The 17813-nt window shown below is 44.0% G+C and overlaps 1 protein-coding gene across 2 annotated transcripts in view; it reads left to right on the forward strand.

Annotated features, from left to right (window-relative positions):
* The first annotated feature begins 1340 nt into the window (after positions 1–1340).
* Positions 1341–17813, forward strand: part of DOCK1 (dedicator of cytokinesis 1) — a 324129-nt gene continuing 307656 nt past the window's right edge. For both annotated transcript variants that reach the window (XM_074593014.1, XM_074593017.1), the window contains exon 1: positions 1341–1495. In XM_074593014.1, coding sequence (XP_074449115.1) covers positions 1450–1495 — 46 coding nt within the window. In that variant the 5' untranslated portion in view covers positions 1341–1449. The remainder of the gene's footprint in view (positions 1496–17813) is intronic.

Genomic DNA, 17813 nt, shown 5'->3' on the forward strand with positions numbered 1-17813 from the left:
ATGACAATGATAGAATCATAGAATGGTTTGGGTTGGAAGGGACCTTAAAGATCATAATAAATGCTGTTGCAGAAATTCCTAATGATACCAAAAAATAAGAGGAGAGAAAAGATATTCAACCCTGACCTTGGAAGAGGACCTATTTTCATTCTTAAATTTGCGGTAGAGGGCTTCTCCTTTGGTGAAGGAGGTGTCTTAACAAACGATAGCCAGTCAGACATTTCACCTTTCCTTATTTCTCTTGTTATCCTTCTGCTTTCTGTTGACTTTTACACAGTTTGTTTTCTTTTTGCTCAGTTTATTTTCTTTTTGCTAAAGACTATTTTTTAATTTTCTTTTTAAATCATGGTCCTGCGTCTCTGCAGGAGCACAGGGGTTGGGGATCAGGAAGCTCATTTCCCTTGCTGCTTCTTTTGTAATCACATATTCCACCCTCTAATTAGCCAGGAGATGTTAAGTTTGCAGTAGGTTTTTGATCCAGGTTTAGAAATCAGGTTTCTCATTGTTATGGCTAAGGAAGGACTTATTCATGAACGGTGGGCTCATCAACATGGTAATACCCAAATGCTGGTATTAAACATTAGCAGAAACCTTGTTTTAGTGCCACATCTCTGGGAAGAAAGCAGAGAGAAACCCTCGAGGGCCAGGTGGCTGGAGAGATCACAGTAGGAGCCATAAAACAACCAAGAAACTGACGATTTCCCAGCAGCAGACCCAGATCCCTCTGCCGGAGCTGCCTGGCAATGTGGCACTGAGGAAAGTCCTGTTGGTTTCATTACAGAGCTGGCTTTGCGTAGGTGAAACAACTTTTCTGGCAAAAGCAAGGCCAGGTGTACCTGGAACACAATGATACAATTAAGGAGACTGACAGAGCGGCACCACCCCATTCGTTCCGCTTTCCTTTGTGTAGAAACCAGCCGGCACCCGGCCGGGTTTTCCTGGGACAAGGCGGCTGCGTGGGGACTCCGGCTCCTTTGCCCCCTCAGCCCTCCGCCGTCGGGGACCCACTGGGGCGGGCTGCCCACCATCCCCCTCAGCGCCACGGGGACCCGCTGAGACGGGCTGCCCGCCTCCCTCAGCACCCCGGAGCCCGGGGGGAGATCCGCTGAGGCGATCTGCCCGCCGCCCCCCTCAGCGACCCGAGGCGCGCTACCCGCCGCTCCCCTCAGCACCCCGGGGCCGCGGACCCCCCCGAGACGGGCTGCCCGCCGCCCCCCTCAGCGCCCCGGGGACTCCCCACGCTCCTCCCGCCGCCGTCCGAGCGGGGCCGTCCGCCCCGCCATCGCCCGCCTCCCCCGCGGACGGGCCGGCCGGGGCTCCAGGCCGCTGGCTCCGCCCGCACCACATGACTCCGCCGTCGGGAGAAACTTTTCCCGTCCCGCGGTTGGAAAATGGCGGCGTAAGAGCGGGGCTCTCGCATCCCCGCCCGGTCCGGCCGCCCCCAGCGCCATGACCCGCTGGGTTCCCACCAAAAGGGAGGAAAAATACGGCGTAGGTGAGGACCGTCCCGGCCCCGCTCCCGCCTGTTGCGCTCCGCCTGCCCGCGGGGAACCCCCAGCCGCGGGCCTTCCCCCCCTTCCTCCCCGCCTCGGCTCCCCCGGAGCCGGTCTCCGGCGGCGGCCCGCTCCCCTCCCCGGGCCGGGGCCGCGCTTCCCCGCGCAGCAGCGACCGCCGGTTCCCCGCCGCCTCAGGGAACCGCGGGGCCGGGAGGGAGCGGGGGGGTCGGCCGGCGGCCCCCGCTCCCCGCCGGGCTTTGCTGAGGGAAAGTTTAGAAGTTGTCTGGAAACGCCGGGCAACCTGTGCTTGAGCCGTCCTCGCGGAAAAAAAGTTGGCTTTTCTTTTTCTCCTAGATATCTTTTTTTTCTTCCCGAGTGCTACTTTGTGCGAATAGAAGAGGGCTTTGAGTTACTTTTACATTGGTTTCTTTTTTTTTTTTTTTTTTTTTTTTCACCTCTTCCCTGATGGCAGCTGAACAGGATACGCTCCCAGTGCGGGATCCTTGGTGGGAGCTGGGCAGCCCACCCTGCGCCATGGTGATGCCCCGTCTCCTGTGCCCCCTGGGGAGAGGCTGGGTTTGAGGCCACCAAGGGAAAAGGCTCTCCCTTTGGAGAGGCTGGGTTTGAGGCCACCAAGGGAAAAGACTCTTCGTTGTGCGGGGAGTGTGATTTTCATACAGATGAGGGGTTTCCCCCTGCGCGCTGCTGTCCGGGGATCCATTTCGTACTCCGCTTCTTCCGTCCCTGTCAAACAGAGGGGGATTGTTCTCTGTAGTTAAAACGTCTCCGCTTTAATTAAACGGAACCAAACTCTGGTGTGGTTTTGGGCAACGTTGTGCCAAGAGGGCCCATCTTGATACTGAAGATGTTTCATTTTGGTCAAAAGTGTTTTTTAGTGGTTTTGGAGAAGAAAACTTCATTGGCATGAGTGAGAGCATTTGTCTTGGGGAAGGAAATAATAAATCTGACTATTGAATTTGGAAATACAAAGTCCAGTGCCTGCCACCATTCTCGGACTCTATTGGTTGTGAAGAACAATTTACTTTTCATATATAGCCACAGCTGAGCCTTATATAAACAGCGTGAGCTGGAAGAAGGGAGTTTCTGGGTCTAAGTAGAGCCCAAGTGAATTTTAGGAATTAATTTTAAATTCTGGGTGTACATCCCTAGAAAATGAGAGCATGACTCTTAAACGAATAGCAAATCCTAGACAGCCAGTTACACTGTGTGAGAGCTGGAGTAACACCAGTGCTGAGGAGGCAAGACAAATGTAAGAAAGTAAAAATACTACAGATGGCAGCTGCTCGTTAAGTTTTCCAAAATACCTGCTTCGTGTTGTGGGATGGGTAGGGTATTTCTGAAAGGCTGGAATGACTGAATCGTCACGTAGTATATGGTAGCTTTATAAATCAGTGCCACTCGAAAGCAAGTTCCTCTTTTGTAGGAACTTGTGTCCAATACTGTGGCGAAGGAGATTCCCCTGACCTGGGTTTCCAGGAATTGATGTCTTGGAAGTGCTTTTGAAAGGGTGAAAGAATAAGAAGCATGGAATAAACTATTTTAAAATACACTTCAAGTGTATTTGAATATCCAGTGTGGGAACTTGTACGTGTGGTAAGAGAACTAGACTTAAGTGTAATTTAAGGAAAAAAAATAATTGTTTCACAGTTTCAAAAAGCACAAGATTATGTGCTCAATTGGTGTTTTTTGTTTGGGTCCACTGCTCCGGAAAGAAGTTTGTCGTGGTTTTATAATAGGTTTGTTTTTCTGTGGTAGTTTCTTTTCTTTTTCCTGCAAGTTAGCTGAGAGGGGGGATCCTCGGCAAAATTAGCGTATTTCTCTGCTGAACTGCAGGGGGTGAGAGTCGAAAGTAGCTGTGGTGTTGCAAGGAGATAAAATCGGATTTAGAGCTAATTGAAGGTTGCAATTCACTGGCCCATGCTATGCTGTTGGATGCTGTTTTGGGAGCTTCTTTTTGGTGTCGCTGGGTTTCCTCCTTAGGAAGGTGAATATTCAGTTTACTTGCATGTGTTTTACACATCTCTGTCTTGTTAAGAAAGGGCACTTCTGTACACTGCAAGACTTCTGGTGTTTTATTTTTTGCTGCTTCTGAAACTTTAAGGTTGTGGAGAACTGATGTAGCAGTTCCATAGTCCCAAACAGAAATGAGAAGGCACTGTTAAGGTGAACATGCTAATAAACAAGTATTTTTGTTCCTGACTATATACAATGGTCAGTCCTGGAGTCTGACAGTGGAACAGAAACATCTGCCTGTTCCCAAAAAATCGAACTGTTAATTGATTGATGTTAATTGGATTGCTAATTGAACCGCCATCTTAGTCATACATGCATGTAATATACTTAGTGTGTACACTAAAGCAGAAATAACAGGAAGGTATGTATTGTTGTGGATTATATTATTTATGTTGCAATTGTAGGAGCTCAGAAATGCCTGTACGTATACATAAGTGTGTGTGTGTATATATATATAAGATGTGTATATATGTAATATGCGCATGTGTATATATAATACATATATATACTTTTTTCCTCCTCTTGACTACTGTGTTCCTGTGCACAACTAAGCTTTCTTAACATCTCAAGTCCCAAAGATTTGCTGGCTGTGATGAAGTTGGAATAAATTACTGAAACTGTGGCAGGACACAGGTGTGTTAAGAAGCGCTCCTCCTGCTCAGCCCTTCCCACCCGGCACGGTGGGGTTCGCAGGTGATGCTGGATGTCCAGCACACGTGTAAACTGAACTTACTGCCTTAAAATGAGGAATGCTGTCGCGTAGTGCATAGGCGTTATCTCAGCAGGCAGTTGTGAGCGTGACTCAGCTCCGCTTCCTGAGAGAATTCAGGGCTCGTCGTGCGGGGAGGTTGGATGAGGAATGGGTGTGGATATAATGGGATAATACATTTATTAGATTAATGTACGGGGAACCATCCAAAACAGGAAAACGATCAGCGTAACTGAAGTAGCTTTTCTCCACTCCTGATGCCATGTATCCTCCTTCGTCTCAGTGCCTAGCTCTGTGTTTCATCTCCTTCCCCGTGCCGGCGCGGAGGCATGCGGTGGTGGTGAGACGGCCATGCGGGTGAGCGGCTTCCTCAGTAGGAACATGAGAGGCTTTCAGAGAGCCCCAGAAGCTGCTTATGTCTGCTGCGTACCCTCGATGTCCCAAGTGGCTGCGGAGTGTGGCTGCTCAGTCTTGCATTTCCTGCTTTTAGCGTGATGCGAAAATTGTAATTTTGTTGTTCTTCCTTATGCCAGTGGAGAGGAGTTGTTATGAGCTGCTTTGGGAAGTCTGCGAGCCTGAATAGTGCTTCTGAGATAGCATAAAGTAGCTCTAGTACCTTCCAAATCCTCTTGACTTCTGCTGTGTGACCCTTTTCCTTTGGACTTAAAGCTGCAGTAAGAGGTAGAACTGGAGTTACTATGGTTACCAAAATTACCATATTTAAGATGCCATTGTCTTCAAAAGTATGTGCAGATATGGAGTAATTAGTCCACCACTGTGATAGTTTAATCTGTGGGGTTTTTTTTATTTTTAAAATAGGGAATTAGAAAAATAGTGCCACGTGTGTCTGTGCATGGTCACATGTAGAAGGAGAACTTCCTGGCTACAGGGCCTGTGCTCTCTGAGATCCTGTTAATTTTCAGGATGCTGACTCTACTTTCCTCTGCTACTCCTGATGAGTCAGTGGAAAACATGGATAATTGTGCTCGTGCTGTGATCAGAATGCCAGGCAAAGTGCTCCTGGCTTTGGACAGCTTCATAAATGCAAAGCCTTGATGAAGAAAGGGCTGGATATCTGTGCGGGGAGCTGCATTGGGTGTTACTACTTCAGGACAGCACGTGTTGCCTGGGTAGGTGCTGCCTAATGCCATGTATTAGGTCAAAGATAACGTTTATGTCAAGGACACCATTGTTTTAAAAATAACCTGTACTTCTATGACTGTGTGTGTATAGTTGTTGCACTTCTATGGCATACCTAGGTGCGCTCAAGCTTTCCCCTGGGTAATCAGGGTGCTGCAAGTGCTTGAGATGGTCTGTGTCGTTCTCAGTCCTTAGCCACTATCATGGAAGCTGCTCAGATACACCCTACACTGCGTAGGGTGTGTGTCTAGACATACATTAATTAAAAAAAAAAAAAACAAAAAAACAAAAAAACCCCAAAAAAACAATACAAAAAAACAAAACACAAAAATCAGCAACAAGCAAACAAAAACCCAGCCCACAACCAAAACCAATTTTAGCGTGAGCCACACCAGTTGGGAGTTCCTGTATTTTTCCTTGTGCCTGGTGAGTTTTTATTGCATGTCATGACAGAGCGAATCATAGCTAGCCTGATTTAGATGCTTTGAAACAGCACTTTGGCCACATTTCAAGGTTAGGGTATTTTGGTGCCTCTCTTGAGACTGGGATAGCTTCTCAAAAGGTATATATATAAGTATCTTCAGAAGAAATATACCTAGTTTTTTTATTATTAGGGGAGGGCTATAATGGGTTGGTGGACTGTGGTGATACAAACGTTGTGATACCTAAGTTTTGCAACTAAGTTTGTGCTCTTGTAATGGCTTTTCGAAAGGGGGGCATAGGGATTTGCTAAAAGCAGTGCTGTTGAAAGCACAGGAACTGCTATGGCAGAGCACTGCTGCTTTGCTTCTGCTGCTTGAGGGAGGACTGCAGCGGTTTGGGACAGATTTGAAGCTTTCGTGGAATCCTGGATTTACAGTCCACAGCTGCGGTGAGTGGTGGTGGCACGTGGACACTCTTGTTCACTGAGAGACCTGATGATCTTAAGCTTGCATATTTGTGCCTTAAAGTAGGGAAGAAAAGGTTTTTAGGAAACTGAAAAAGTTGCATCTTAAGATGCATTCCTAAGATGCATCACTAGGAATTGTAGTGATGCTGTGTTGCGGGTGATGTTTGGAGCTGTCTGGCAGGACAGGATGGTTACCTTTGTGCTGTTAATGACAGCAGGACCGAGCTCTGACATGTCCCAAACCGATGGCGTAAAAATGTCTATGCAGTATTTGCTGATGTATTTATCAGTATATTACCATTTTGAGAAAGCATGTGCAAATTCAGTCTCCTAGAGACAGCATACCCTGCTGTATGTCCAGATTAGAGTTTTATTTTGTGATTTCTTAAAACACCTTTTAATTCCCTGCTTGCTGATGGGATGCATTTCTGTTCTTCCCTGTCCCTGGCATCACGTGAAGCAGAGGTAAGGGACTGGTAGATGAAGTGTACTTCTTCCTAAATGAATGACTTTAATTTGACCGTAGGCATGTGCTTGATTACGCTCAGTTTACTCACAGTCACTATTGCTCTCTGTCAATAAACACTTGTTGCAAGCAACAGATTGGAGAGGGTAAAGATACCGGAGAAGTGGAAGCAAGCATGTGCTCCTCTGTTTGGTTTTATCGAGGTCAGTGAGAACACTGCAGACTGGGATTGTTCTGAGAAATGATTCCTGTAGGGATTTACTGGATTTTTTTTTTCCTCATAGAGCACATACTGACTTCCTATAGGAAGCTGGCTACCCACGAGCCTAATACAGAGCATTTATTTAACTCCGCAGAGAAGGTTTTCGGTCAGTTCAGGAATTTTTCAGCTATTAATTAACATATTTTTCCTAGAAAATAAAAGGGGAGGGGCAATTTTCACAAGACGAGGATTTACGCTTTACATCATATGCAAGTATGGAAGTGACAGCAGGACAAGGTCCTGATTTAATGTTTTTGGTTTGGTATTAATTCAGGGGGAAAACCATTTCTGAATTGCCATTTAAATTTCAAGTGGTACCTTGGTGGGTTCTGTAGTTTTCCTCTTTATCTCTCATTACCACAAATGCTTGATTTAGGTGCTCTGATACGATCTTAATTTTCGACTGTTTGCTGTACTTGGCACAGCCTTCTTTGTGTTATAAACGCATTTTCCTTTCTGCGTAGACAAAGCTTTCGAGGAAGGGGAACGTAAACTGGATGCAACCTGAAGTCAAACCAACATCTCCAGGAAGCCTTTCTGTCAGCTTGCAACTAGAGGCATAAGTGTTGCATTATTTTTTTCTTTGAAATATTTGTGTTTCTGGAGTTTGTCCAGTGTTGGCTGTAGAGCACATGCAGGATGTGCTTTGTCTAATCCTTTAGTAGTCCTTCAGGACTGAAATCCAATACATCTTGTTAAATACCCGTAGATGTGTCCGACTTTAGATAAATAGCTGAAAGCTGACTTATATTAATGAATCGAAGCTCAAATGAGGAACTAGTGCTAATCCAGTTTTAAAGTATTTACTCTATTAAAGATGTCAGTCTTACCTCTCTTCTGCTTGCTCCCAGCCTGAAATGTTCACGACACAGTCGTTGGCGGCTCCTCACCATCTATGAAATACACGGCCTGCTCTTCTTCGTGGGGCTTTCTTGACAGGGAGGCGGACTACTGAAAAATTAGCTTTTTTTTTTTTTTTTTTTGTAAATGTAAAAACATTTTTAATTCTGTTTTCTGTCCTGTGGTAGATCCCAAGGCTATTCTAACAATAGTAATTTTCTGAATAATGCTTTAATGAATTCCTTAATGAGTTACTGGAATACTTTCCTCCTTTAGCTTGGGAGGGAAATTGAAATCATGCCCTATCTATACCGGAAGAGTATTAAAAAAGGGATAATTCTTGTAATTCTGAAACTTTATCTACACTTTCAGGCTGTAGTTGTGAAAACACTTATATATTTATAGTATTATTTATCTTCCCATGTTTATGTAATTTGTGCATTAAATCTGATTTCTGATGTAAAGACTTGTAATACAAGAAGCAGCAGTTGCTGAATTTCAGTTTCATCAGCAAAATATGAAATATCTCTGGAAATATTTTTCCACTCCATATAGCTTTTTAACTAAACTGAAATAATTACATTGAGAACTATTATGTGTAATCATGTATCCATATTCATAACAAAACAAACAGATGGATGAATAACTGAAGTAACTATTGGCCAAGATACTTGAATTTGATATTTTTTTTAATAATATTTCATAGCACTGCGGCTTTATTTAGAGTACTGTTTATATTATTTTAGCACAGACCTTTTTATAACATGTTTTCAGAGGTTTGTGGTGGCTGATTTTACCACAGGGTGTTGGAGTTGCAAAATGTCTTTCTGTCACCCAGTAGAAAATATAAGCAATGAGCGATACAGGGTTTGCTGTGTAATTTATGAACACAAGTGGAAGTAAAAGAGTGCATAATTGGTACCTATGCTCGTAGGCACTCGGTTTCTTATGATGCTCTTCTGTACATTTCTAGTGCTGTAGCAGCTGTGTCACTTTAACATTTTTACTACACAAATTAATCAATACTGAGCTTGAAAACCTGCTTGAGCAACTCCCTTGCTGAGCGAGGTGCAGGGGTTTCGGGAGGGTGCTGTAGGAAAGGAGTCCCTGAGGAGTGCCCTGGGTGGATGGCATCGCTGGGGGCATTGTGGAGAATTGTCTTCCTCATGGAGGAGCCTCATGGCTTGACGTGGTGAGTTCCTACTTGATTGCCCGCAGAGCTTGGTGGAGGCACAGCTCCTGAGCAGCTTTGAAAATACACATCAGACAGTGCAGGTGGGCGCTTAGGATTTGTGAGAGCACACGGACCGTGACGTGCCCGAGAGCCACTTCAAGCATCCAAATACCTTTTGGAAGTCCAGCCTTGGGTGTTTGTGTTTGCTCTGCCTGCCTTGTCCTTCTTCTCCAAACAAAGCACGGAAATACTGACATCACTTGATTTGAAGTTGAGCGTAATAAAATAACATATGTTTAGGGAAGGTAGCTGAATAGCCTCTGGGTCCCAGGAGGAGGTAGCCGCTGCCAAACGGAGTTGATGATGCTGGACCATACCCAGACCTGATGCACAAGGACCTTCAACTGTGCTCTATTAGTAGAGGAGGGCTTTCATAACTTCCATGCATGGAATTAAAAAAAAAAAATAAATTTCAGAAGGAGTAAGATGGCAAACCCTGTCACTGGTGATTCCTGTGATCCCTGCATAAGGCTAAAAGGAGTCATTGGAAGGCGGCAGGGGTACAGGATCATGGAAAGCTCTGCTGTTACCTGTGTCTCCAGCAGCATGCCTGTCTCCCAGCTGATGCTTTAGCCTTTAGCATCCTCCTAACCGTGCCATCTGGTCTACAGGGAAAAATGATGGCCGTAGGGAATGGTTCAGTGAATGGAGGTGGGTGCTTTTGTTGAGGAGTTGCTTCAGCTTCAGCATGGTGTGTGTATAGCGTTGTCTGTAGTGAGAGCTGTGTATCAGAAATGAAGTGAAATGAAAGCAAGTGGTAATGTAAAAAGTATTCCTGTAGCGGACCCTGAAACAGGAAATATCTCAACACTGAGCCAGATGGAAGTAGCTGATGAAAACTTGAGTTTCCAAGTCTTGACACAGATGGTGAACAATTTAAAGGGACGCTTGCTTTAAAGAAAAAAATCTGCTGTGCATATGACTCCAGTGAACAAATCATGACCCTGAAACGGCTGCGGATTGTCAAGGCAGTGACTTGGAATGTCCTATAAATGCTGTCCTCTGTTGCACTGCAGTTGTAATGACTAGGAGATACGGTTAAGCATGTCACTTGGGTCGGGAAAGTTAATAGATAAGGTTCTGTGGGAACCTTTAAACTTTCTCTTGACTAAACTTTTTTCTCCCAAAATATGAGCATATGAATAAAAATGGAAATCATGATGGCAAGGAGTGGACTTTTTAATTTTACTTTAATTGTTACTGTTTATTAAGTAATGGAAAGAGCTAAAAGAGGGTTTGTTCATTGGCTCTTGTTTGATTGGTGTGGACGTCCTGTCGGTCAGTGGATCTGAAGCTTTCTCACTGCCTGGTTATTTTCCTTTCTACGTTTTTTAATGTGTCATACACTTCTTAATTTTTAATGAATTCCAAGCTTTTTTCTTTATTTCTCATATTTTGTCCTTATACACCAGTTTTCTGCGTGCATCACCTGTCGTCTTGTTGTTCTTAATGGAATTCCTTCCTTCCTACTCACCTGGGCACCCCTGTTTCACCTCTTGTGTTGACGGGAAATGTTGGTTGTGTCTCCATCCATCCATAGCCTTCCTGATGCTTCTTTGACCAAGAATCTTAGGTGGAATAGACTTGGGAGGCTTTTTTTTTCCCTCTCCTCTGAGGTTGGTGTGGTGGTGTGGTTTTGGGGTTGGGTGTGGGTTTTTTTGGGGGGGGGAGGGGGGGCGTGTTATTTTGCTTGTGTGGTGTGATCTCTGTGAAATTTCCAATGTAAAGGGTAAGTGGTAAAAATGGCTTTACTCATAGTGTTTTTAGTAAGTTGGTTTAAAAATAAGTGGTTTGTGGGTTTTTTTTTTTTAGTTTAGTTTTGGAGGTATTTGGGCTTACGTTTCAAATCTCAGTTACTCTGTAGAAGGTGTGTCTTCGGTATGGCAGTATCTAACTCTGCCTCCTTCCTCGACAGCCTGTCAGCAATGCCTTTAGCTCTAGTCTTCCACCTCTCTGTGACCTTGTCAAGTCTGTTCTGTGCTTTTTTGTGTCTCTTTGGATGCTGCTCACTACCAGTTGGGCGTAAAGAAGACAACCTTTTTCTCACAGACTTCCCAGGCCATGGGCAGCGGTAAGCAAAGAGCAACTCACAGTTCCTGTAAGACTGGGACTTGCTCGCAGACACAGCGGGTGGCATTGACTTCTTTTTAAAATGAGTTTAGTGACATATGACATAGCACTGGAAGAGACTGAGGCAGTAGATAAAGATCCCTTTCCCAGAGTTTTCAGTTATTGAGCTCTTCTGGTGAGAAAGCAGTTGTTATTGCTCACAAGTTGAGTGGCTAGAGATGAGAACAGATATTTTTTGTGGCACAGAGGTATTTCTTAGGCAGTAGTTTCCATAGTGAGTGAGTCAAATGGGACAAAACAGCAACCCCAAACTTTTGATGGAGAGCCAAATATTCTTTTGGTATTTATTATATTACACTTTGTTTGTTTGTATCTGTTGGTTTTGTTCTTGAGTGTTTCACTGTAACTAAGAGTCTAAAAGGATTAAGAAAAGCATTAGACATTTATCTGGATAATAGAGACATCTGCAGTTACATTAGATTGGATGGCTTTAATGCTGAGCATTACTGTCCTAAGCAGCTCCAGGACTGATAAGGTGCTGCTAGATGAGGGAATTCGTTTTAGTGCTGGCTAATACAGAGTTGCCTGCCGTAAGGTCTCGGTGTGTCTCTAAAACGCTGATTATGGGAACTGGACTTCATGTTCCATTTAGTCCAATCTGGTCTCTCTCCTGGTGAATCGCGCTACTGGGATGTTGATACAGGTAGCACACATGCAAGTTTTAATGCAATTATAACAAATCCTTCGTTAAACCAGGGCCACATTTTAATCGTGCCGGCGACGAAGACGGGGAGTTAATCTTGTAGTCAGTGTACGCTGCCCACATAGTATGAAGAGTATCCCATTAGCAAGGTTTTATTTGGGAAAAAAACTACTTAGAGAAGCAAGAGAGTCTTCGAGGAGTGCCTAAAGTAGCTTGCTTCAAGCTCTGTGGGGTGGGAATTCTTATTCCTAAAAAACAAAGCAGTGGACTGAATATAGCCAGATAAGCACTTTTTAATAAAGGCTTGGGAGAATTAGTCAGTTGCGGTACTGTTTACATTTTTAGGAGTTTTGTGTGGGTTCAGCTTGTGTTTGATTTTCTAGTTGAATGTATTCTTGAAATGATTTATTAACAGATTTCTATCAAGAACTTTCACTGCAAAAGAGGCCTCTGTTTATTTACTGAACTGTGATAACCAAGTGATTTAACTGCTTCAGATTTGTACCTTGAATACAGAAAGTACGGTTTGGGCTTAATGCAGCAGTTGCTGGTTTCTGCAGTTAGAGCACACGGAGGTGAACGTGTTCTTGGCTGAACTCTGGAAGAAGTTTTAGTACTATTAGGGCTTGAATATGAAACGTTTTGGGATAACTGTAAGCTTTTACAGTCCAGGCGTGATACCATCTATAACGCAGTGTGCTGATCTGGGAGCTGTTCTTACATCAAGATAGAAACCCTTAAGATTAGGAGTTCGTGTATGTGTTCGTGTAATAGTGTCTCGATGCTTCCATAACATTTACATGAGGAACGTGGAAAATATAAAATAGTTTTGCATAGGGCAAATAGAGTAATTGAATACCAGCTCAAGTGTTGATATAAGATGGGGAGGATAGTGATAGCGTTGAGAAAGGACTGAGTAAACTTGGTAAAAAGTGAAATACTGGTGAACATTAGTGAAGCCTTGGGCTCTACCGTCGTGTTTCCCTGCTTTACTGCATCTGCACATCGCAGGCATTTCTGTTGTTACCTTTGCATGCAGCAACGCAGTCTTGCTCTTGGGACACTAACGGACCAAGAAACATTTTTACAGCTCATACTGTTTTTCTGCAGAGCACTGAAGGCTCCTAGTCAAGAGGAGAAAGTTGAATTCCTACAGGAAAATGGCACAATTGCTCTCCCCCTCTATGCCCTTTTCGACACGACTGCGGACACGAATCCCACTGCAGAATGGTCCATGTGTCTCGTGGGATGTTTTCACCAAACTTAGCCAGAGCAAATGTCTGTTGATTTGTATACTAAAAATGAGTTGTTTTGCTGGACATGGGAACTTCAATTAAGCGTACTAATGTGCTAGCTACCGTTAGTTTAGTTTTGTTTTGAGGTAGAGGTCCTGAAAGTACTGAATAAGTTGAATAGTCGAGAAAGAACCACTTGTTATTAGACTAATGGAGTATTTTTACAGTGGGGAAAACAAATGTTTTAAGGTACAGGTGGTTGTGGAGGACAGATACACTGTCCGGTTTAGCACAAGCTTGTGCTACCAGTTAGAGTTTCCCAAATAGAAACGTTTGAGCAGATGCAATATCTGCTGTGTTGCTTTGGAAATCATTATAAGGAAATGGTTCTCCTTAAGCCTTTGTCTCCAATGGAGCAGTGCTAGAAATGGCACTGATCTGCTCCTCCGGCCAGGAGCTGGCCCTTGCCTCCTCTGTTGGCTGGCCCTACCCTGGGCTACCAGCATGCCTGTGCTCTGTCCTAATGCTTCCCCTCTTTTCAGCAAAGATTTGGAACGATGCTGGAAGATAACATGTGAAAAAGAAAGAAGAGTTAAAATATTTTTTTTCTTGTAGCAGCAGGTTGGCAAGTTACTGCTGGGTTAGTGGCACCTTAGACACCCTACTAGCATTAATATACATGGCCATCAGTGGTGTTTTTAAAATACGTTCTCTCCCGGTGGTTATGCTTCGGAAGTGAAGTGTTCTGGCCTTGAGCTATCCTGAATTAATGGGGGTGGCTCTGAGGCTCGGGGAGTAAGGGTAGTAGTTACAAGGGTCGCCTTTGAGGGATGTCCTAGCAATGGGGAAGCAAATTGGTTGGTAGGACGGGACTCAGAGACTGCTGGTGGGACGTTTTCATCTGGGAATTTCCGACGTTCGTTTGTGATAGATTATTAGGCTAGATTGACTTTAATTAGACTAGAAAAGGCTTTAGAATGATCAAATTAACTTGTCATAGTTAAGTGTTGTGAGTATAAATGTAGGTTGCTATTGTGTAAAAAGGTGTGGAATTCAGCGTCTGTAAGCAGAGCTTTCAGGTATTCCTCTACTCTGCCTTTCCCCACTTCCCAGAAATTTGTGTATTTGATTTATGGAGAGAGTAAAATGTGATGCTGGGCTTTTAAAGAATGGGAATACCGTATCGGTTACGTTTCCTTCACCCTATTTCTTCCAGAATGAACCTAAAAATGAGTAAGGGTTCAAAGGATTCCCCTTAGGTGGGGAACGTGGAGTTTGTACGGATACGAGCTGCCTCTGACAGCGCTGTAAGGAAACCCTGTTTCTAGTGGAAGGGGTTGATGATGAGAGACCGATTCCCAGCAGCCTGGAGCGAGCCGGACAGTGACTCTTTGTTGAGGCTAGCTGCCGAGCCAACTCTGTCACTCTTCTGAAAGTGGCACGAGGCATGTGATTTCTTACTGGTCTGGAGAAAAACAATTTTTCCCTGTTTTTGCAAAATGTCGCTCTTATCTTTTAATGCATTCAGAGCTGTTTGACTCGCTTCCATGGTTACATTTTTACATTGGTTCTGGTATAAGATACAACTTCAGGAAAAATATCACGCGTTTCCTATTTCTGCAATAGCCTAGCTGTTGTGGAAAAGAGGAAGCATTGGTGGATCAAACTGTGGCTCTTAGCAGGTAATTCTTCTCTCTGACTGTTATTTCTAAGAAAGCAGGACAAGTTCCTCAGGGGTTATTTGACTCTGGATCCGTGCTCTTTTCTCTGTAGTTCTTGCTCTTGGAGACAGTTTGAAGGACTGAGAGACAAATAAGGTGATGGCAAGTAGAAATAAATTGAGTAAAGTTTGATGTGTGAAAAGCCTAAAACTCCTAAAACTCCTTCTCTTCTCTTCCCCGCTCCATAAGTTTCCTGAGAAAGCAGTGGAGGAATTCTGATTTTTTTTTTTTTTATATATTTTTCTTTTTTCTTTGTAGAAATGCTGAGGAGGAAGAACAGTAGGGAATGAAATCTTCTTCCCATCGCCCCATTTTCCCATTGCTTTAGGCTTTTTGCTCTGCATCATCAGCTCTATATTTCAGTGAATAGTGTCTTGCAGGGATCATTTTTTTGCTAACTATTTCCGCAGTAGTGTGATAGCAGTTTTATTGTGTTGAACTTGATTTTTATAGTCATTGAAATGACTATTAAAATATAGCTGTGACATTAAGCTCACTGCTATAGAAAGGCTTAGTAAAAGACACCCTCTGAGCAAAATTACGTTCAGTGCAATAGAGACCTGCTGCAGTGGCAAGGGAAAAGCTTGAAGCAGGGGACTGATGCGTCAAGCGTCTTTAGATGGAGCCAAGATGCGTGTGGTGTGGATTGTTTTTGTTAAAATCCTCATGCAGATATAGCTGGGCTTCATTCTTGCTGTTTTTTGCCTAGCAGCAGGAGAAAGCTGAAAAGGTATTTTCGTAAAGGTTCTGCTGCCTCCCGTGAAGGATGAAGGTCCTGAGGAACTGACTGTGTCCATCGTCCATGAGCAGTCTTCTACCCAACCCGTGTAAGAGGTGCTGTTCTCAGTCACTTGGGCAGCTATATGCCTTGCTTAAGCACCGACTTGTGCTTGAACATTGGTGCCTGTGCAGACTTCGACCATAATTTGTGCTGGTTTAGCCTGGAGCAGTGGATTAGCAAGGACTTCAGGGTTTGCTTGTGTTGTGTGTGTGACTCTATTATAGTCCCTTTCATAAGCTGGTTTTAAGGTTGAGCTTGTTGCAATTGGGGATATTTGCACCTGGTTCTGTGTTTGGTAGGACAGTTTTGAACTGCACTGCTCTATTCGGGACTTTCTCCTAAGGCTGCAGTCGGTGTCTGTTGAAGTTGATGCTGTTGCCCTCCTGTGCTTGGCTACATGCTGCTGCCTTCACTGTTCTGCCGTTGCTGGTTTTCCCCGGTTGCTCAGAGTTATTTACAGAGCTATTCCAGAAAAAGCGTTGATGTTTTGAGCTAGTTGAACTCCTTGCAAGTGTTGGCTGAGGGCTGAGGTGGGCGGCAGCGCTGGTGCAAGGGAGGGGGCAGGGACGTGCAGCTGGAGGCCCATCAGCCAGGAATGGGTGGGGAGCCACAGTGCTGCCAGCTTCGGTCACTTACTATCTCTTGGGGAACCTCTGTCTAATGATACGGCCTGACGTTGACTCATGACCGGTTCATACACATTTGATCTTCTGCCAGCATTGACCGTAAGCTGAACAAGTTCCTCCTCCCCTCCAGTGTTTAACTCTCTCCCTTCCTCCCTTCCCATGCCCAGCATGGGGTGCATTTTATGCATAGCAATATTGAAGGTTTTGCAAATTTTGCAAAGGCTTCAGGTAGAGGCTGTTTTGAATTTCAGTTACGTAATAGCATCAAAGTCCTTTCTTCATGTGCACAGTGGTAAGCATAATGCTGTCTTTGCCACCCTTGAGGATGTTGCCTGTAGGCTCACCATAGCAAGAGCCAAGTTATCACTTAGTGACCCCCCCAGTGAAATGTAGGAAATTCAAGGGAACATCGAAACTCACTCACTTTGTGATTCTGCATTACCAGAAGACAGATGCCAAGGCATCTGCCTCTCGATAATGTTTGCTGTTTGTCTAAATCAGCATCTTGTTTTTCTACAAAAGCCAATCTTAAGAGCTTGGGGTGGTATGATTACTTCTTGCATACAACGTGGTTCAGTTAATGTACTTTTTAATATTAAAAATCGATTTGAATGTTCTTGATTGTGCTTCTTGTTAGCTATGCATTATGGCACATTATTAATGCTGCTATAGTGAATAATGATATCTTTTTTTTTTTTAAACACTAGTTTCAGCTTTATACCCTCAGTACTTAGTGGTGAAGTACTCTGAATGCAGATTAAGTAGCAAGAAGGAGGAGGGAGAAAGCTGTTAAGAGTGAGTTGGCATCGTACTTCATTAGCTCCCTAAAAATAAAGTATCTGTCTTAAAAGGGGGAGGAGGAGGAAAAAGCAAGAACTTGAACTTGGTTCTTGGAAATCTTGGATAGGTCCAGAAGTCTTTATTTATTTATTTTATTTTAAAGTCAGTGCAGAAAGAACAAGTATGCATCTTGAGCTATGCCTGCAGGATTCAGCAACAGGGTGGTTACACTTCTGGAAGGCAACATGACTTAAGTTTGGGCATTGCTTTGGATTTATGAAGTTTTTCAGCTTATTAATTCATGTTGGGTAGGGATAAGACATCAGATATGTTGCGAAACATATTGCTCCCCTGCGTTGCCATCTGTTATAAAACTTGATGTGTCTAGTTATGTTTATAGAAGCTTGGGTGGCCCTTTGCTCTTTCTAACCTGTGCTCAGCTGAGAGTCAGTGCTGCACCTGTGCTTAGGTTCTCCTCTAAATTCTTGTCAGATGTCTTGTGTAGTTCAGGAAGGAGAGGCACTACTCCTGGGCTTGCGTGGGAGTAGTTTCCAGATGAACCATTTTTATTTTTCCCCAGGTATTTGCAGCTTAGGTGGAGGAGGGGAACGGGAATGGTCTCCCATTTGTAAGGGAAAATGAGAATGAATCTTTACCATCTACTTAAACTTGCTGGATTTGGTCTAGTCTTGCTGGAGAGATACCTGCAATAAGTCATGTTCGTGGATTTAATCAGTAAGATTTAGTGTGTTACCGGGGAGGAGGAACCATCAGCTATATTTTCCTTGTTAGCTTGGTGGTAACCGTTCAAGCCTAAAAGTTTCTTC

Source organism: Larus michahellis, chromosome 6, assembly GCF_964199755.1.
Source record: "Larus michahellis chromosome 6, bLarMic1.1, whole genome shotgun sequence".
In the NCBI taxonomy this organism is placed as follows: Eukaryota; Metazoa; Chordata; class Aves; order Charadriiformes; family Laridae; genus Larus; species Larus michahellis.